Consider the following 20,149-nt stretch of genomic DNA (forward strand, 5'->3'; position numbering starts at 1 on the left):
CATTGGAAAATTGTCCCTGGTTTGATGTTGTCGAAACCTGTCTGACTAATTATTTTTATGTAAGGCTTTCCCACAAATTGTGCAAGCAAAGTTCATTAGCAAAATAAAAAAGGCTTTATTAGTCTCTTTTTACATAAAATAGTTATCTTATGTTATAGAGATAAAATAGGTGCGTCTCACCATTACAAAAAAAAAAAATAAAAAAAAAAAATAGGTGAAGTGTGAAAATCGAAATAAGAGAACACGAGAGAAATTATCTTATGTGAAAGGAGAATAGTATTTCCCAAATAAAAATTACAATGGCTTTCCCCTGCTATCATTCTTGCTATAATTCAAGCTGTAAATTAGCAGGTACGATATCCAACAAAGGCAAACAAATGAACCTCCAAATAGGTTTTGTTCTGCCCCAGTATTGATCATGGCATAAATGCCTTTTCTGGAATTTTGAATCTACAAATTTAGCATGGCGCATAAAGACTCTGCAGTTGTGTGTTTCCATTAAAGTTGAAAGCAACTTTTTAACCAATCGCTTAACTCTAAAGATAGCAAAATTGCTCCTACAATGCCGCATGTTCATTGTATCAACAATGCTGCCTCACTTGTTAGCGCGAGCAAGTTTCTTGTCTCAGTCAAAATGCATTCCCTATCAAATAGAGCAGAAACAACAGCAATCCCTTTCAGATTTGGTACACCAAGTTCCATGACAGCACGTGCATTTGACAAACCAATGCCACCAATTGCAACCACAGGTAGTTTAGAGGCCTGGCATACCTCCCTTAACCCGTCTAAACCTATAGTGCGATTATTAGCCTTTGTATTAGTGGGATATACACCACCACAACCAATGTAATCAGCACCATCAATCCATGCTTGTTGCGCTTGCTCTGGCGTCTTGCATGATACACCGATTATCTTTTCAGGACCAAGGAGACTTCTAGCAAGATTTGCAGACATGTCAGACTGACCAACATGAACACCATCAGCATCACAAGCAAGGGCCACATCTATACGATCATTTATAAGTAGCGGTACTCCATACGAACGGCATATTTTAAGGCATACTTTGGCAGCATCAATAAAGTCCCGTGTCTCTGCATCCTTTTCCCTGAAAAAGCAGACGTAATTCAGGCTAAAATGATTTATGCCCATGCTAGAGTCCCTAACAGGAATACAGGTAAATCAAACATGCATATCAGATTCGTCAACTAAAGTGACACAACAAACATTTCTTAATTCAAGAATATTAGTAAACCACAAACATGAATTCGGATCTAGAAATCCTTGATCTGAGAATTCACTTTATAAATTGGTAAATAAGGCACAGCAGGAGCTGCTGTACAAGCTGAATACTTTCCTTTAGAAGATAGCCTAAGGTCACTTTAATTATGAGACGATATCTTTTTTCATGGAAGAGACAAGATTAGATAGCCAGCCAGAGACAGTTGTTGAGTAATAGGTTAAGATGGGTTGAGAGATAAACCAAAGCAGTGGAAGAAACAGATTTTGGTGCTGATAAAATTAGGTGAATGAGATTACAATATATTTTGATATCCTGGTTGATTTCAAACAGTTGAAGACAGTCCCACATGCATGCAGTAATACAGATAAAATAAAACTTAAACTGGTTTCCTCAGTAACAAACATGTAGGATATAGCATATACCTTATGCAGATTTTTTTTACTCCCTGTATTTAATGGTAAATAAAAGAGATAAAGAACAAAAGTAAGCATCAAATTCAAGAAAATAGAAATCTAGACACAATAATAGAAAAGGATTCCTGGTGTTGTATTGTTTTTTAAAGTTCAACTACTCAAGCCTGGAATTAAACATCTGACTCTGGACTGTGTACTTAATATTTTTTTTTTGAGTGGGGGATGGGAAGAAAGAGAAGGAAATGCATGGAAATAAAAATCACAAATCCAAGAAAAGGATTGGGAAATTTTTAAAAAAATAAAATATTAATTCCCAGATCTTTAGGATAGTCAGCTTGGCATATTAAACCATAAAAAATTATAACTGCTATCAAATAGCGATGGAGAGAAACAGAGATATTATGTATCACAGCTAAGAAAATACAAAAATAAGCAAAGCAAAGCTAAAGAAACAAACCTTAATTGAACAATGGTAGCACCTCCTTCTACAGCAGCCTTAACAGCTTCAGCAATAGAACGGCCCCACTTCCTATTCATGGCTGAATCCGTTACAGCATATAGCAATAAGTCATTTGGATTGAATATATCCTGTCTATAAGAACTCTGATTGATATTCTTAAGTGCCAAAAAATGGTCAAAAGGGCCTTGGGCTCCATTTCCTATGACCAAGTCTCTGCTGTAATCCAACGCAGCCTCAATGAAACGTTTAGCTACCTGCCAGGATTCATATATGTAAAAATATTAGAATGATAGCATATTCCAACTTTCTTTCTCTTTTATTTTAATTTTCTACTTCTCTATTTTATTTATAAAGCACAAAAAATAAATAAATAAAAAAACAGAGAAGGGGTAATTCATGTGTATTGCCAAATGAGGTCCATCAATATTAATGCGGATTGAGATAACTGAACAAACCTTAACAGCTGCAAGCATTGATGAACCTTTTGCCAGCTCTGCTGCTATACATGATGCCAAAGTACAACCAGTACCATGAGTGTTGCGAGTATTTACACGCGACGAACACAGCTCGTAGAATTTCTCACCTACAAAACTCAAGACCTAGAAATGGAGCTCATTTTTAACATAGTTTTGGACAGCAAAAAGTACACGAAAAAAGTTGTCGTGTCTCAGATTTATTTATTTTATTTTTTTGCGATTGTGTGTCTAGAATCAAGACTTGTATCTTACCATCAAAGAATACATCAATAGCATCTGATGAATTAGGGAGGTCACCACCTTTGACAAGTACATTCCTGTAATGAAAATTAATCATCTGTAAAAGCAGACTACTCTTAAGTTGAAGTTTTTTTTTAGATTTACTTTTTTGACCTCGGTCCATGCAGCAAAACACTCTTACATATACAACACCATCAGAATTTTCTGCTAATACAAAGCAAGCGATGGAATTATTGGGTATTACTATTGAATAATGAGAAAATGAGAGACATACGATGAATCCATGTCTCAATTACACAGTAAAGGCTTTATTAAAGAACAGAATATAATAATTATATAATAATAATTTACCTATGCGGGACTTCATCCCTTATAGTATATTACTCTATTTACAACAATTAATTTAGGGAAACAATTCAACAATCTATTTTGTGCAGTTTAATATAAACAGTGCTATCATAAATATGGAATGTATTCTTAGCTCCAAAAGTACTGCTTACGCCCTCAGGGCCAAAGTCAAATTCAATTAAACAATCACTCTACTTCTCACAGAGTATCAAACTTCATCAATACAAGTGCTTTATATGAGATATGTATAAAATGCAGTGCATTCTTTAGGAAAGATTTTACTAAAAGGTTTGCAAGTCCGTGTTCTGGATATTGGTATCAGCCATTTAGATATAAACAGTATAACGTGTATAGTTACTTGGGAAAGTCTGAAGAAAAACAAATAAAAAAAACAAATGTAATGCAATGCTACTATAATATAAGCAAAAAAATTCACAGGTAAACATGTCATGCATCGTTAGAAGTTTTCAACTTGAGCTGAAAGTGTATACCATACATATAAGTTCACCTATGTTGTTCTGAGCTTAGAAGTTTGTTTCACTATATAGTTCTAAGCATAAATACAAAAGTAATTTCCTAAAAGTATCCATTTGGAACTAAAGTTCAAATATATTAAACAGTAACGAACCTAGGACCCAAATCATGTATCAATTTTGCAGCAGTGCGCATATCAGAAATAGATTTTAGTGGCATGTCACCAAGTAAAAGCGATGCCTCTTTTATATTTGGGGTTACAATGTCGGCCATGGGAAGCAGCTCCTCCCTGCATTCAGAAATCAATAAAATAGCAGAATCAATTTCTAACAGTTTTATTAATAAACGTGAACTCGTGAAGTAATTTTGAAGCAGTATTTGTATCCAATATCCATCTATATAGTGTTGTACAAAATAAGGATGAAAATAAAATTGAATTTTAAAAATATTGTGGTTTTCTGCCAAAAACTATAAAAGCCAATAGACAAAAAACCCATAAAAAATTATACAAAATAGATTATGCAGAATGATACAGAGTTTATGGATTTGATGATAATTATGTTATTTATGATATTGATATCTTTTCATATTTTAAGGGGTTTTATCTTTGATAAAATATCCATTTTAAGGAAATTTATATTTTATTAAAATTATGTATCTAATTAGCATTGATTTAGAATTTTTATTATATTTGGGTTATAAATACCTTGTAGGTGCCTTATGTAATTCAGACTTTAGCATGATTAATTATTAATATTTGTTTCCTTCAGAGAGTATTTGAAACTTGAGAGAAGATAACTCAACCTAAGAGGAGCACTCTAGGTTTGTTTATCAAGGGAGTACCCTACCAAGAGGATTACTCTTGGTTACTGTTTGTTTGTCAGGAGAATACCCTGCCAAGAGGAGTACTCTTGGTTTATCAATCAGGGGAGAACCCTGCCAAGAGAAGTACTCTTGGATTGTCCTGCATCAAAAAAATTAAGCACAGGCCAAAACATCATAGGGTTTCAAATGGTGAAGAGTATATGAATTCCGTTGTGAAGACCAAAGAGTATGGAAAATACTTTCATGTTGTACAGATGCAGCATAGTTCAGGTTCAAAAACACATACCGAAATCCAGCAAGAACAGAAGGACCAGCAAGTACATCTCTACTGGTAGATATCATGACAGGATCAACCACAAGAGCTGCCTTCAGCAAAAATGAAGTAAGTACAGAAGTCCGTCCAATTGCAATTAAACAAATACGTTAGAAATTTTTGTACAAGTGAATACCTTTGATAGGAAATTTTCTAAGGCTCTGACAAAGGACCTTCACTGCACTAAGAGAGGGTAGCATGCCGGTTTTGACCTAGGGACATAGCATAATTAGTTCAGATGGAAAAAATATTAGCAACCGCTGTTAACCAAGATATCAGGGTGTATCAAGGAGAACAAAAAGAAAGCAATTGTTATAATGAGTATCATGCCCAAGAGAACTAAGAAGATCCTATTCCAAAATATCTAAATGCAGGGTCCCTGCCTCCCCTCCCTCCAAAAGGAGTACTCACGGCATATTCATATCTAGTATTTGTGTTTAGATATTCCCCACAATCTGAAACTTCAAATGGCAAGTGGAATGCCATACATGTCTTATTCTTTCACAGGATGTGGTATTCAAACCAGGTCACAGTCTATGATGCACCGACACTGATACGGGACACGAGACACGACACGACACGCCGACACGTTAATTCTAAAAAATGGCATATTTCGACACGTTGGGACACGTTTTGATATTAAATAATATTTTTAATATATATAATATTATTTAATACATATACCAGTCCAAAATAAGTCATATAACCAATCAAATATTGAAATTTCATAACATAAATATAAACAAAAATAATTTTTTTTACCTTGTTAATTTTTCATGTCAAATTTTATAATAGAAAAAATTTGATTTATAAATGATTTTTTTTACTTTTTGGTTAATAAAATAAAATTAAGACTAAAAAAAAAAAAACGTGTCGGAGCGTGTAAGAGTGTTAACCACGTATTGAAAAAAGTTGACTGCGTGTCGGAAAAATATATCGGAGAGTTGACCACGTGTCCCAAAATGTTGACCACGTGTCGGACGCGTGTCGGTGTGACACGCATGTTTTTAAAAAAAGGCGTGTCCGGGTTTGCTAGGTCACAGTTCCTTGAACATTTCACCCAAGCGATGAAAGTGGGACTAGGCATAGGCAAAACAACTATTTTGAATATAAGAAGCAAGTTTTGCAGGAAACATTAGGCAACACATGAACTTGCTTGCTTGAACGCACCAACATGCTCAATAGGTCTCTAGATACAGCTTCCTATTAATTTTGAGATGGTTTTCAATATGCAAAGACAGAAGGTCTACTGCTTTAGCCTCTCTGAAGGTTTCGTGTCAAGTAACATGAGCTATCTCAAGAGTTTTATTGAATCATAAAGGTTACAACTAGGAAAATACTTGAAAGTAATAGCTGTAGCACTCACTATTTTGACTTACCACATCAACATGCATATCAGAGAGCACAGACTTCAACTGCTCTGCCAAAAAATCGTCAGGCACCATTTCAACTCCCTAGTAATTGCCACAGATTTGAGAAAAGGGACAATAAAAAAAAAAAGCAACATGTTATGTGTTGGAATTAGGGTCCAGTAAAAAATAAGCCAACTCAACACTTATATTCTCATTTATGCATATTATGTTAGAAAATGTGTGAAATCAAATTCTTGATTTCTCTACATATTTTTTTAAACATAGTTTCTCAGGAATAAACAGAGACACAAAGAATAAAAAAAATAAAATATAAAGAGTGAACTTACCTGAACTCCAACAGTGTTCTGTGCAGTAACAGCAGTTATGACAGTGGAACAATAGACCCGGCGAGCAGCACAAGCTTTAAGATCAGCTTGGATTCCAGCACCAGCCCCAGAATCAGAGCCGGCAACAGTGAGCACATGTGGAATTTTGTTGTCAGAACCGTGCAGCATGCTTGTTGAACCTCTATCTGCTTGCATGTCCATCTTCACAAAACCCTTCCTTTTATTCTTTTGATTAGTATCTGAATTCCAAAATGGGAAGCTCGTACCCCTCACATGTTTAAACACTACTGGGGCAACCTGGTGTAACAGCCAGAGAGACAAAAATGGTCAAAAAAACAAGACCCAGTGCACACGGAAAATGTGAGAAAGGGGAAACATAAAACAATTACGTGTTTTACCTTACCTGAGCACGACAATCGAAGTGGCAACAGAGGAGCATAGCACAACCCATTGACCTGAGTTCAGAGTCAGAGAAACATCATAATCTATTTATTTTTATTTTATTTGGAAACTATCATAAGCTATTTTTCATTTGGGGATAACCGACAAACAGCCATGTATTTGGGCTCAATTCAACAATAGTTTTGTTCTTTTGACTGGGCCAACTTTTGTTTGATCCATCCAAATCAACCCAACCCAACTAACATAATGGCCTAAATAATGAGAGAATGATATATTATGAGTTCGTGGGATTATTGTATATAAGTTATCTACACTAAGTTCAATATGACATCGTTTTGTGACGAAAATTGTGGTGTTTTTATAATTTTAATTTATTTCAGGATTATTATAGTTTTTATAATTATAATTTTTTAATCTTTCAATCTCAAAACGAAGTTGTTTTGGAAGTGTTGAGATATATAGTCCCACATTGGTTGTATGTGCAACTAATGTGGAGTTTATAAGGCCTTGAGCACTCTCACCCTTTGAGCTAGCTTTTGGGGTGATGTATCCCAAGGTTCTTAACATGGTATCAGAGCCTCGCCGTCCCCCACTTTCTCTTGTGGCGTTTCTTAGCACAGGTAGGCTGGGCCTGTTGCATTGTCCACTCTTCAAGCCCAATGGGCTCTCGTGTGAGGGGGCGTGTTGAGATATATAGTCCCACATTGGTTGTATGTGCAACTAATGTGGAGTTTATAAGGCCTTGAGCACTCTCACCCTTTGAGCTAGCTTTTGGGGTGATGTATCCCAAGGTTCTTAACAGGAAGTAAATGCATATAACTTATCTGCATTAACTACAGAAATATTTTAAATATTTTTTTGTTACATTATTTATTCTAAAAATTCAAATGATTCAGATGAAAATATGCAAAGGGAAAAGTGTTTTTCCATTTAAATGACATAATTTGTGTCATTTCATTCTCACAAAAAAGTTGGACTCGCACCTTTATTTATTTTTTTCCACTCTTTCCCTCATAATTTATTTCTTTCTCTCACTTAAAATGACACAACTTTATATCCTTTAAAATGACACACACTCTTCCGAAATAAGTAAAATCAAATCAAACCAATATATAAAAGCCCATCTTAATTAATTAGTAAATCAAGTGTAATTAATTAAATAAACATGTTTTAGTGAGTGAAATTAAGTATAAGGCTTAATTAAATGAATCTGAGTCACTTTGGAGTTAAAAAGTGTACTCAGTGAAAATTAAGGGGTATAAATGGGTACTGGCAAAAGTACCCAAAATATAAAAATAAAAATAGTAATATTCCTAGAATAATATTCCAGACTTTTGGGTAAAGTTTGGTAATTATTGGAGTTGAATAGATAGACGAACCAATACCCGCTTAAAGCCACTTAACCAATGTTAAGTGACCAAAAGCCAAAAGTGAACCCATTTCCCCCCTGCAACCCGTCGAGAAAGAAACAGAGAGAAGAAGAAGAAGAAGGAGAAAAGAGGGAGAAGGAAGGGAGGAAGAGAGAGAGAGGAAACCTTGATGGTTTTGGATGATTCAAAAGCCTAAATCGCTTAGAATCTCGCCCTCTTTCATAATCCAAGCTTAGTTTTAAGTGGGGAGCTTTGTGTGGTGGGATATTGGCTCTCAAAAATTCGGCCCTTTGGAGAAATTTGGGGTTTTGAGAGTTTCTACCTCCATTGAAGCTTGAGGAGCCATCAATCCTTGGTTGTGTGACCATTGGTGGTAAGATTCTAACCCTTGAACCTCATGATTCCTTGAAATTTGCATGAGTTAGGGTTTATGAATAGTAAATTGGGATTTTGATGAAATGTAGTTGAATTTGCTATGTTCTAGGAAGAATGAGATTTAGTGCATGTTGTAAGAAATGCTAGGAATGACATTTAATCGGTGGAAATGAGCCTAGATAGTCATTTGATAATTGTTCATAATATTGGAAAGTTCATGCTTGGATTGGTTAGTATTCTAGCATGTTGAACAATTGGTGAGTTGAATGATTGATTGTGTCCTAATGATGTCTAGGATTGAGACATTTGGACCGACCGTGAGTGATCAACCGCTTGAACAAGCTATGAAGCTTGAGTAGCTCATTGGAATTGGTAAGCTCACACTTGTGTGGTGTTTTGAATTGAACATTTGATGGTTGATTGTGAAATACTCTTGGATGCAATGTGTTGATTGCATTACACCATGTGTAGGTGTTGGTTTTGGAGTAGAGTATTGTTGACATTGGTGAAGAACAAAGGTCGACTGAAGCATTGAGGTAAGCCTTCGGACCTTGGGTGTAATTCCCTTGACTGTTCTACCAAGCCCTGAAAGGGTAGAGGTTGTGATTGTGTATATAAATGCAATAAAATAGTGTAATGCTTTGTTATACGTATGTGTATGCATTTGGTGTGGCATAAGATGGTGTTTCCCTATGTGGGTATGTTGCATGACGATGCGTAAATCATACATGGTAGTTAGCTGGCCAGTAGGACTATTTGCATCTGAGTTTCCTTAGGACAGCTTGAGAGCTCGAGGGATTTCTCCTGGAGATGTATTGCACTTTGCATAGATATGTATTTACTGCATTATTATTGTTATTGCTATTACACTGATATGGAACTGTGGGGTGGAGAGATGCTCCAAGGACCCCTGGTTTACTGGATATATTCGTATATCTCACCCCGTGTTGTGGGGACCCCCTTTCAGGTAAGGATGCCGCAGGAGCCTCTGGTGGCAAGTGGCCATATCTGGATTATGCATGACATGTGGCATTTCTTTTGAGTTTATGCATGCCTTTTGTAGTTGACATATATAGGATTTTATTTTGAAAGCCCATGGTCATTTGTATATCTTGATTCATTGGATGAACTTAGCCTATGCTCATGCCTTTGGTTACACCTTTTGTTGATGGGAGCCAAGGGAATGATCATAGTGTTTTGTAAGCTAAGTTCTATGATTTGTAAAGGATATGTAATGTAAATGATGCCTACTTGAAATTCAATATATGCATGCTTGTTATGTATTGAGTTGTTGAATTGGTTGGGCTGAGAATCAATTAGGTACCTTTTGTTTAAACTGGTAAACGATGAGAAAACAAAGGCCATGCTGCCCAAATTCTAGCTAAATCTCATGAGGAGAGGTTGGATGAGTGCTAGGATTTAGTTTTGGGGCATGGACAATTGGGGTTTGTAATGGGGATGCATCTTCCCCTAGGCTTGGACTTGAAAAATGTGGGAATTGGAATTCCCTGGCAGCGCGCCTAAGCGCCCAGGAGCGCGCCCAAGCGCCCTGCTGCCCCTGCGAGTGCCAATGCATTCTGTCTCCTCGCGCTGGAGCGCCCAAGTGGGGGCTGAAGCGCCTAGGATTGCGCGCTGGAGCGCCCTGGCGTGCGCTTAAGCGCCCTTTGCTGCAGAAAGTTGGGTGGCTTATTGCCCCCTCGTGTTTTAGCTCCCAGGGTGGGGCTGAAGCGCCCAGGGTTGCGCGCTTGAGCGCCCTGGTCCGCGCTTAAGCGCCCTTCGCCACTGAAGGAGGAGATGCTTCTGTCTCTGCGCGCTAAAACGTCTCCGTGGGAGCTTGAGCGCCCAGGATAGCGCGCCTGAGCGCCCTGTTGCGCGCTTAAGCGCCCATCCACACTGGAATGCCTGATGCTTACTGCCTCCGTGCGCTTAAGCGCCCAGATGGAGGCTTTAGCGCCCGATAGCGCGCGCTTGAGCGCCCGGTAGCGCGCTGAAGCGCGCGGGGCCTGTGACTAACACTCTCTTGTGTTGCTTCAAATTGTCCTAACTTGGACGACAGTGCTCCGATTTGAGCACGGTTTGAAGCCACGGGTAGCTAATGAAGAAACCTACAATATAGTAGAAGTTTTGAACTAAACAAGAAGTAAATTAATGGTTTAAAAATGGGAAATGAACATGATGTTAAGCTTAATTTATCTGTTTCCGCAAGGTAATATGGTTATGATCACGAAATTGGGTATTATAAGTTCGGTACGTTTTAAAATGAAAAATTTATCTGGATTTTAATTGAACTCATGTGATTGTAACTGCGCTTAATATCATAATGCGATGTTAACAAACCGGTTCTAGAACGGGGTGTTACACAATACATACACAATATTATAAAGAAACTCTTAATACCAAAAATAAAATAAAAATAATAAACATTTGAAAAACAAGAATAAATTATTTTTTGCGCTTTGAAGACAAGAGATGAAATGAAAAATCCCGCCAATACGGTAGATTTTGAAGAGCGCTCTTTCTTTCTCCGTCGTTGACGACAGAAGCTACCGCGGCACTCGCAGATGCAGTTCCTCTCTTCTCTTCGCTTCTCTTCCCATTGATAGAGTTAGGTTATGATGTTTTCTATCTCTATGTCGATATCGCCGCATTTCTTTCCCAATCACTTTTTATTTTGTCGTTTCCGTTTTCTAGGGTTTTCATTTCATATTTTATAGTTTTGATTTTGTGTTCTAACGTGCAGGGAGGGAGGGAAACGCATGATACGAACCGAATGTGTTGCTTGATTACTACTGAAATGAGGCAAGGGTAATGCTTATTCGCTTCTTTTTTTTTTTTTTCCGTCTGTGGTTCATTATTTAATAATTAAAATTATTAATAAGGTTTGAAATGTTCACAGTGGAGCCAATTCAGCCGCGGCTCATAAATGCGAGGATAAAATTCCAAAGCTCAATTGGTTGAATCATGCCAATGCTCATGATAATTTCTCATGCCAAGCCAAATTCTTGAGCTCCAATTTTCTGTTCTCTCTTCCAACACAGAAACCTTCCTATGAAGAACCAATCGCTGGGAGGTATGCCTTTTACTGCAATAATCTCTTCCTCTTTATTTTGGTACAAGTGCAACCTGATGCAGTTTTTAGTCTTTGTTGTATGGCTAGTTAGCTATGTTGCACCAACACCGACATGGGACACAAGATACGACACGTTAATTTTAAAAAAACATTAGATTTTGACACGTTAGGACACGTTTTGATATTAAATAATATTTTTAATTTATATAGTGTATATTTTATTTAATATTCAATAGTTTAATAAAAAAATAAATCTAAACTTATAATACCCATCAATTTTGCAAAGATACATAAGATATTCCAAATATTTATATTAACCTCAATAAAATGGTAATCGTAATCCAATGAATCTAATAGTTTGACTTTGAACTAAATACGCAACATAATACAACATTCGATCCTTTTTTTGAATCTCTGCAAAGCATTTTGGAGTGTCGGGTAGTGTCGAACACGACAAGTCAGAGCTTTTGAAGTGTCGATGCTTCATAGCTAGTTAGTTGAGAGTTTCTTGTTAAATGTCCTTAGACAATGCGGGATTTAGGCTTTTGCATATAATAATTAGGCATAGAAGTAAGAAGTTTCATTATTTTTATAAGGGAAAAATAGTTGTCCTTTTAAAGGACATTTAAACTAAAATGACCATTTTTTAATTTAATATTTAAATTAAAAAAAACCTCCCACTTTCTTCTCCCATGATTTCTATTGTGTAACTCTTTCTCTCACCACAAAACACTGTAGTTTTGACTAAAATGACACAATTCTATAAAGGATAAACACTAATCCCTTTATGTATTCTGGTTGAGAGAAAACAATTTCATTCTTGATTGCTGCACAAGCATTTGTGTCTGTCTAACATCGTAGATGGTGGTTTAAACCTACTTTAGTTCCAAATTATCATCTTGTATTATGGTGTTTTTTGCCCTGTTTTTGGTTGTCAGTGCAGAAATAATTTCTTGAGGGATTTCCTGTTTCTTCTGTCAACTGTGACCATCCTATTACTGTGGAATTTAGTATACTAGATTGATATCTGAATTTTACTGCAATTTCAACTTGCTTTCTAACACATTAACTCTGTCAGGTCTGTAGTCCGACAAAATCAAAATATTCAAAGTTCACAAAGAGTGCAAGTTGAGAAGGTATAATTGTATCAATGCTACATGAACATGAAATTTTAATCAGGTGTTATTACTTTGTTCCCTTGGGTTAACATTTTAGCATTTTATTGGAGTTTTACCCAGCCTTGTTATTGGTAAACATGTTTTCTTTGAAATCAGTATCTTTTTCTCTGATAATTTATGCAGGAATAAGTATAATTTGCCTTCTCTTTATCAAGGTTTCATCCCTTATAATCATATTACTCCAGCTGAACTTGGCATTCATCTGACTATCTTTTGGTTTTGAAGCATGTAAATCAATCTTAACACTTCTTATTCGAAACTTATATAATTTGGCAACGACTTATGTTGAAACAATTGCCAGCAGGCTTGGGTTGCTCTTTCAAGTCTACAGAGTTCTAGCAGGAATTATGTCCAACCTGGAAAAACTGTTAAAGTTACTCCTCAGCTTCATGAAGATAAGAGAATAACTTCCTTCCAAGGAAGCAATGAGAACAGCAACCTTAGGTGTCCTAATGTCACCACAACTCCAACTGTCATTAATCATAGTTCTCGGGTTTTGGATAGTTCAGTGAACAATCATGTCCAGTTTACATGCCAAATCAATGAGTCTACGAAATGCATGACAGATAATATTAATGATGATGATGATGACATACTTGAGGTGATTTACTACGCTTTGGCCGTTCTGAATGAATCAAATTCATTTGGATCTTTCTTACGTGGCATGCAAATTAGAGTCCAATACTATGAAGCAGAATTGTGTTTTAACATGGTTGATTTTTATGTGGTGGAATGAACCAATTATAACATTGAAGGGTTTACTAAAGTTATTAGTTGCGTTGATGGGGAATTTTATTTAAGTTAATTTAACTTTTACTACTTTGCTGTTGAATTACCTTGAGTTATCCACGTAGAAGATAACAGGGTTTGCCCAAGTTTTTGTAAAGTGGAAATTGGTGAGGAGGTTTGAGTCATTTGACAATTTTATTCATTTTGTAATTCTGTTGTTTTATTCATTCTTGTTCATGTCACTGTTCTGTTTTTCTTTTCTTTTCTTTTTTTCTCAAAATCCGTTACTTAAGTTTATCTTAACTGTTCATGTCCATATAGATGCTCATTTCTTTCTCTTTGTTTATGTCCTGTTTTGAATCTGTCTTTTAGAATATTGATGTTGACCAAATTGTGGAGAAATATCAGTCAACTTGCACTCCCCAACCATCCGGGTCCAAGCTTCCTCCTATTACACCAACTGCTGATAAAGATAATTTTGCTAGACAGGGAGATAATTTTTTGCCACCAGAGCTCTGCTTAGATTGCATCCATGGTTACAAGGTATTGATCAGACATATTTTGTTCTTTCATGAGTTGCCAACGTTCATTTGTTAGATTGATATGCCTAATCCTGAAACTGGATGCAGTTAGGGCTTTGCCCTGAAGCAGCAAATCATTTGCAGGAATTGAAGGATAGTCTAATTGCTATCTCTAATGAACTGCTTGACAATGTTGACAACCTCAGCTCTACACAGATAGCAAAGCTTCGCAAAGATAGGTGCGCCTTGGAATTGATTCCCATTTTTGGCATTTTCATTTTCAATACATACGCATACAATAAAAGGAAAAGGCTCAAAGGCTTCATCTTTGTTACTTTTTTTTCTACTATATAATTATGCTGCATCATTATACTTGAAAAAAATTGCTGGAGCATTCCTTTTAAACTGAATGACATCTGGGTTGAAAACAAAATCTGTTGCTAATGCTAGGTCACAGTTGAATAAGCAAATTCAGCAGCTTGAAAAGTATATTCATTCCAGTAATCTTGATGATGAAAGACAAAAGTCACATTTTTCTGCTTCCACAGCACAACCAACATCTTTTGTGTATGAAACACCTCCGCAAACTATGCTCAGTAGTGGACCAAAGAGATATGATGCCCAGGCTTGTATGGGTAATGGGACATGTGGGTCATCATTGCAGTCTTTTTCCTTATTTTCTGTAGATCAGTATGGCATGTCATCAGGTCCGGTGGAGAGGGAAGCATTCATCCCGAAGATTATTGAAGTTAATTACATTGAAGGTTCTGGAGACAAACGCTGGAGCAGCCAGGATTTTCCTTGGACAAAAATGTTAGAGGTGTTTAACTGAATTATTGTCGGTTTCCAGTGAATGTAACACATCATATTTATAGTTTTTTCTTTTCTAACTTTTAGGTTAATAATAAAAAAGTTTTTGGAAATCATTCTTTTCGCCCTAATCAAAGAGAGGTCATTAATGCCACAATGAGTGGATGTGATGTTTTTGTTTTGATGCCCACCGGTGGAGGAAAGAGTCTGACCTATCAGGTAATATGATTTTTCCAGATATCTCGAGTTATGGCCTTTTTCCTTTCTGATTTACAAGTAGACTATAGATACCTTTTAACTGATTTTAATGATGGATTTGTCTTCATTATTAACCTTAAATACTGATAATTGGTTTTTAGGAATGCTTGGTATTATGAGTTATGCTGTAGTGTCTTTGTTCCAATGTTGATATTGTATTGCAATCCGATGCACCTAGTGGCTCATGCAAGTCATTCTATGCAAGATAAATTTCCTTTACATTTCTGTAAGTCTGCTTTTAGATTTTACTGTGATCTTACAACTTTGGACTGTCTTGTGTTTCAGCTACCAGCTCTTATTTGTCCTGGGATAACATTAGTAATTTCTCCCCTTGTGTCCCTCATTCAAGATCAAATAATGCACCTAATGCAGGTTTTGCTAATTTTTTAACTGATATGCTTTGATTTTTGTTGAGTGCCTGTCTAATAGATATATGCTTACATGCTCCTTTTGGCTTGCCATATAGGCAAATATACCTGCTGCTTACTTAAGTGCCAATATGGAATGGGCTGAACAGCAAGAGATCCTTAGAGAACTTAATTCTGATTATTCTAAATACAAGTTGTTATATGTGACACCCGAAAAGGTTGCCAGGTGAGTGTCACCACTGATGGCTGTTCTTATCTTCGAAACATTTTTCTTTCTTGAGATACACATTTTTTGACTTAAGAATCATATTTTTATTTCCATAATGCCATTTTTTATTTTGACCGCAGAAGTGATATTCTTTTGCGACACTTGGAGAGTTTACATGTTCGTGAGTTGCTTGCAAGGATTGTAATTGATGAGGCTCACTGTGTGAGCCAATGGGGGCATGATTTTAGACCAGATTATCAGGTTGGAGCTTTTATTTTCAAATCAATCCAATATCACAGGATTTTTTGTTAAATTTTTAATAGACTCTGTTAATTTTCCCAGGGACTTGGTATATTGAAACAGAAATTCCCAAATACTCCTGTTTTAGCTTTAACTGCTACAGCAACTGCTAGTGTAAAAGAAGATGTTGTGCAAGCACTTGGTCTTGTTAACTGCATTGTTTTCCGGCAAAGCTTTAATCGCCCAAACTTATGGTATTCTGTTGTCCACAAGACCAAAAAGTGTGTGGAGGACATTGACAAATTCATTAGGGAAAATCATTTTGATGAATGTGGCATTGTCTATTGTCTTTCACGAATGGATTGTGAAAAGGTTGCTGAAAAATTACAGGTTAGTCTTCTTATTACCCCCCTTTGGGAGAGCTAGCCCTACCATGATGTGGATGTTCCCGGTTCGAGCAGGATTGCCTCCTGTGTGGTTTATCCAAAAAATAAATAAAAAATCCTCTTATTACCCCATACGTGAATTGTGAGTTGATGGTTTGATGTGATGAATTCGGTGTGATTTTCTTGTTTGTTCTTGGGTTTCTTTCTTTCTTTATCATTCTTCCCTCTCTTTTTTCATGTTTCTTGTTTGTGCTTCTCTGTTTCTGCATGATGATTGAGATCACTTCCAGCACAGAGATCCTATTCTCTACTTCCTATAAATTAAAAATAAATATAGAAATTAGCATCTGATTGTGTGGCTTGTAAATACCTTATCTAGTCATGTTCGTTGTTCAGGAATGTGGGCATAAATGTGCATTTTATCATGGTAGCATGGATCCTGCTCAACGTGCCTTTGTTCAAAAGCAGTGGAGCAAAGATGAAATCAATATAATTTGTGCTACTGTTGCATTTGGAATGGGTAAATTTGCTTCTTTGCTACTGCTTATTGCATTGTTTAATTGAATTGAATCATATTTTGAAGTTGATATTGCAGGTATTAACAAACCTGATGTCCGCTTTGTAATCCATCATTCCCTCCCAAAATCTATTGAAGGATATCATCAGGTACTGGCAGAACATCAAATTATGTGTTAGGCATTCGTTTTGGTTCTGTTGGCTTACCTGTATGCTCATCATTTTCCTTTCAGGAATGTGGACGAGCTGGTAGAGATGGTCAACGTTCATCCTGTGTGTTATATTATAGCTATAGTGATTATGTCAGTATCAATTATAACACTTCTTGAATATTAATTTGTTTGTTTTGGGATACTGAGTTTGCATTCATATTACTGGCAAATCATATGAAACAAGTGATGATTGAGATCCTATTCTCTACTTCCTTTTCTTGCCTCCTTTTATTGCTTATATCTAGTTTTATCTCATAGATACGAGTTAAGCATATGCTAAGTCAAGGAGCAATAGAGCAGAGTCCCATGGCATCTGGATACAATCGTTTAAATATGTCAAATTCAGGAAGGATACTGGAAACAAATACTGAAAACCTGTTGAAAATGGTATTTTTTTTAAAAGCACTACGAGATTCTATACAATTACCTTTTTTTTCATATTACTAAATCTTTGTCTTGAACCGTCTCAGGTCAGTTACTGTGAAAATGATGTTGACTGCCGGCGCCTTATGCAGCTTGCTCATTTTGGGGAGAAGTTCAATTCTTCAACATGTCAGAAAACATGTGATAATTGCTTGAAGGTCACAACTTTCATCGAGAAGGATGTCACAGAGATAGCAAAGCAATTGGTCTGAAAGCAATTTCTATCCATCTATTATTTTCATCCCTCCGCTTTGTGAAATTCTATTAGTTTGTAATATTTGAATCCACTTGTTCTCAGTTTAAGTACTTTTGATCGTCATTTGTTTAGGTTGAACTAGTTAAGCTAACAGGGCAGAAGGTCTCATCATCTCATATATTAGAAGTGTATCGTGGTTCCTTGAGCCAGTTGGTATGTCAAAAAGCATTTGCTTGTTTTCTTTCGGTTCTTTCATTCTTTGCAATATTTTCTTGTTCTTAATAGCCATTAATTATCTTCTTTAATCATGTACTTTTAACTAAAATTAGGTCAAGAAACACCGGCATGAGACTGTGAGTCTTCACGGTGCTGGGAAGCACCTATCTAAGGGTGAGGCTTCCCGAGTATTGCATCATCTTGTTGTTGATGATTTTCTTATGGAGGAGGTAAAGAAAAGTGATTTTTATGGATCAGTATCATCAGTGTTGAAGGTATCAAAAACTCGGTCTACTTTAATATGTTTGTACGTTGCAATTGTATTCCAAAAATCTTATATTTGCTCATTGTGTTTCAAGGGAATGATATAACTTCTTAATGTTACTTTCCATAATTAGATTCTAATAACCATAAGTTGTCTAATGCGTTGAATTGTTTTTCAGGTGAATGAGCCCAAGCTCCGTAATCTGTTGTTTGGTGGGCAGAGAATTATATTGAGGTTTGCCCATCTCAGTATGCTTTTTCTTGCTTAAATTTGTGAATCAGTATGCTAATTCGACATTGATTGAACAGCTTTGCTTGAAAGTTCCATCTTCTTTTGTATGTGAGGGCTCATATGATATCAATTGCCAAAGTTAGGGGTTTGATGCTGTTAGCCTCAGATATCTTTAGCTTGACACTAATTAGACTTGAATTTGTGTCTCAACCTTCTCTAGCCTCAAGTTCACAATACATGTACGTTTTTATCTGCTCATAGTCTTAGTGGCATGCTTAACTTTCGTAGATTCCCATCCTCTACAAAGACATCAAAACCTGGGAAATCTGATGTAACTCCAGCTAAAGGTTCTCTGACATCTGGGAAGCTGAATTTTCCACTAATTGACATTCCTGCCCAGCCTCAAACTGACGTGGACTTGGTACAATTTTTTTTTCCCGTTCTGTTAGTTGAAATTTTTTAAATGTCTTGAATTATAGTTAAGAGAAATCTACTTCAGAATCTTTCAGCTAAGTTGTACACTGCTTTGCGGATGTTGCGGACAGCTCTTGTTAAAGAAGCTGGAGAGGGTGTCATGGCTTACCACATATTTGGGTAAGTTGTAAGCCATTTTCATTTTCTTATTGTCATGAGTAACAATTTCTTCATTTAGGGTTCATTTACTCTTTGTAGTAACGGATTATGAAGAATGCAATTGAAAATTAAAAATTGCATGGTGAGTCATTTTTGCTTTACTACATGACCTGATATATAAGCATCTAATAAGCAGCTGTTTCTATTATTTAGTAATGCCACGTTGCAGCAGATAAGCAAGAGAGTACCGAGAACAAAAGAAGAACTCCTGGATATCAATGGCATTAGCAAGTAAGTTCATTCTAGGAATAGTCAATGTACTGGTTACTGAACCAGCTTTCATTAACGTTTTGGTTTTAACATAGGACTAAGGTAAGCAAGTATGGGGACCGGTTACTGGAAACCATTGAAAATACGATCAATGAATATTACAAGTTGGATAAAAACAGCAGTGGCAGCGGCAGCGGCAGCAAAGGCAGCGCTGATTCCAACAAAAGGAGACGAGAGGCATATGGAGACCCAGATGCAAATGCCGAGGATGAAGATGCCTTCACCAAAAGTACTGGTCGTTCAAAGAAAAGGACAGTAAAGAGACAAAATAAAAAAGCTGAGATGTGTGATTCTGCAGACGAAGATTATTACCATGGATGCCTTGATGAGGACCTCGATTTTGACAACATAGAAAACGATGCACTAGATAAATTAACTTGTAGAAATGCTGCAGGAAGAGTACTACCTCAATGGACAGCGTCTTGAAATGGTATATGTTGACGATCATTTTTTTATTATGCTCCTGCGGAAAATATAGGCTTTCGATGGATCACCTCGCAGTAATTTATGCTTGTTGGAATAGAGTTTTGTTCCATCAGTGGATGATAAATTGTAAATGCCGATCAATGAGAAAAACTAGATAACTAGTATTTCTACCACCATCACCAAAGTTGTCCATAATCTAACTTATTCCGGGATTCAGTGTAATTGAACAATGCAGGTAAGAAAGTGCGAATTTAATTGGGTGAAAATCTGTTAAAAACTTTGGCAATTTTATTTGTAAAGAATATATTAAATTATTGTAGGAGAAACATTCTCTCCCGCACTCACAAAAATCCATCCC

At 36.3% G+C, this 20,149-nt stretch overlaps 2 protein-coding genes across 3 annotated transcripts; one reads left to right on the forward strand and one right to left on the reverse strand.

Moving 5' to 3' along the window:
* Positions 1-223: 223 nt before the first annotated feature.
* LOC133284215 (thiamine biosynthetic bifunctional enzyme TH1, chloroplastic) lies at positions 224-6,943 on the reverse strand. 2 transcript variants are annotated; one of them, XM_061481209.1, is made up of 10 exons: positions 6,892-6,943; positions 6,489-6,785; positions 6,169-6,243; positions 4,926-5,001; positions 4,763-4,838; positions 3,806-3,940; positions 2,842-2,906; positions 2,569-2,696; positions 2,111-2,367; positions 224-1,105 (listed from the first exon to the last, which is right to left on the reverse strand). In XM_061481209.1, exons 1-10 carry the CDS (start codon positions 6,937-6,939, stop codon positions 574-576), a joined length of 1,689 nt encoding a protein of 562 aa, XP_061337193.1. In that variant the 5' UTR covers positions 6,940-6,943; the 3' UTR covers positions 224-573. The 2 variants fall into 2 exon arrangements, with proteins under 2 accessions (XP_061337193.1, XP_061337194.1); XM_061481210.1 differs by having other exon boundaries at positions 6,887-6,942.
* Positions 6,944-11,429: 4,486 nt separating this feature from the next.
* Positions 11,430-19,885, forward strand: LOC133284180 (ATP-dependent DNA helicase Q-like 4A). The gene is made up of 24 exons (XM_061481171.1): positions 11,430-11,440; positions 11,532-11,705; positions 12,784-12,841; positions 13,188-13,484; positions 13,985-14,155; positions 14,242-14,372; positions 14,584-14,953; positions 15,031-15,162; positions 15,487-15,573; positions 15,668-15,795; positions 15,918-16,038; positions 16,120-16,407; positions 16,800-16,923; positions 16,999-17,069; positions 17,153-17,221; positions 17,390-17,518; positions 17,602-17,760; positions 17,883-17,963; positions 18,080-18,241; positions 18,410-18,465; positions 18,751-18,883; positions 18,962-19,056; positions 19,249-19,326; positions 19,401-19,885. The coding sequence occupies exons 1-24, from the start codon at positions 11,430-11,432 to the stop codon at positions 19,789-19,791; spliced, it is 3,516 nt and encodes a 1,171-aa protein (XP_061337155.1). The 3' UTR covers positions 19,792-19,885.
* Positions 19,886-20,149: the final 264 nt, after the last annotated feature.

The sequence above is a fragment of the Gastrolobium bilobum genome, unplaced genomic scaffold, assembly GCF_033153095.1.
Source record: "Gastrolobium bilobum isolate Gb01-03AN ecotype WA unplaced genomic scaffold, APGP_CSIRO_Gbil_v1 utg19911, whole genome shotgun sequence".
Lineage (NCBI taxonomy): Eukaryota > Viridiplantae > Streptophyta > Magnoliopsida > Fabales > Fabaceae > Gastrolobium > Gastrolobium bilobum.

What these genes read in the sequence shown, in the direction of transcription:
- LOC133284215 (XM_061481209.1), bottom strand. Translation starts at nt 6,939, where the DNA reads ATGGGTTGTGCTATGCTCCTCTGTTGCCACTTCGATTGTCGTGCTCAG. An exon ending in ACTTCGATTGTCGTGCTCAG is followed by an intron (nt 6,786 to 6,891) that starts GTAAGGTAAAAC and finishes CTGTTACACCAG; the next exon opens with GTTGCCCCAGTAGTGTTTAA. An exon ending in TATTGATGTATTCTTTGATG is followed by an intron (nt 2,697 to 2,841) that starts GTAAGATACAAG and finishes TGAGTTTTGTAG; the next exon opens with GTGAGAAATTCTACGAGCTG.
- LOC133284180 (XM_061481171.1), top strand. An exon ending in ATTTTAGACCAGATTATCAG is followed by an intron (nt 16,039 to 16,119) that starts GTTGGAGCTTTT and finishes TAATTTTCCCAG; the next exon opens with GGACTTGGTATATTGAAACA. An exon ending in GTGGTTCCTTGAGCCAGTTG is followed by an intron (nt 17,964 to 18,079) that starts GTATGTCAAAAA and finishes AACTAAAATTAG; the next exon opens with GTCAAGAAACACCGGCATGA.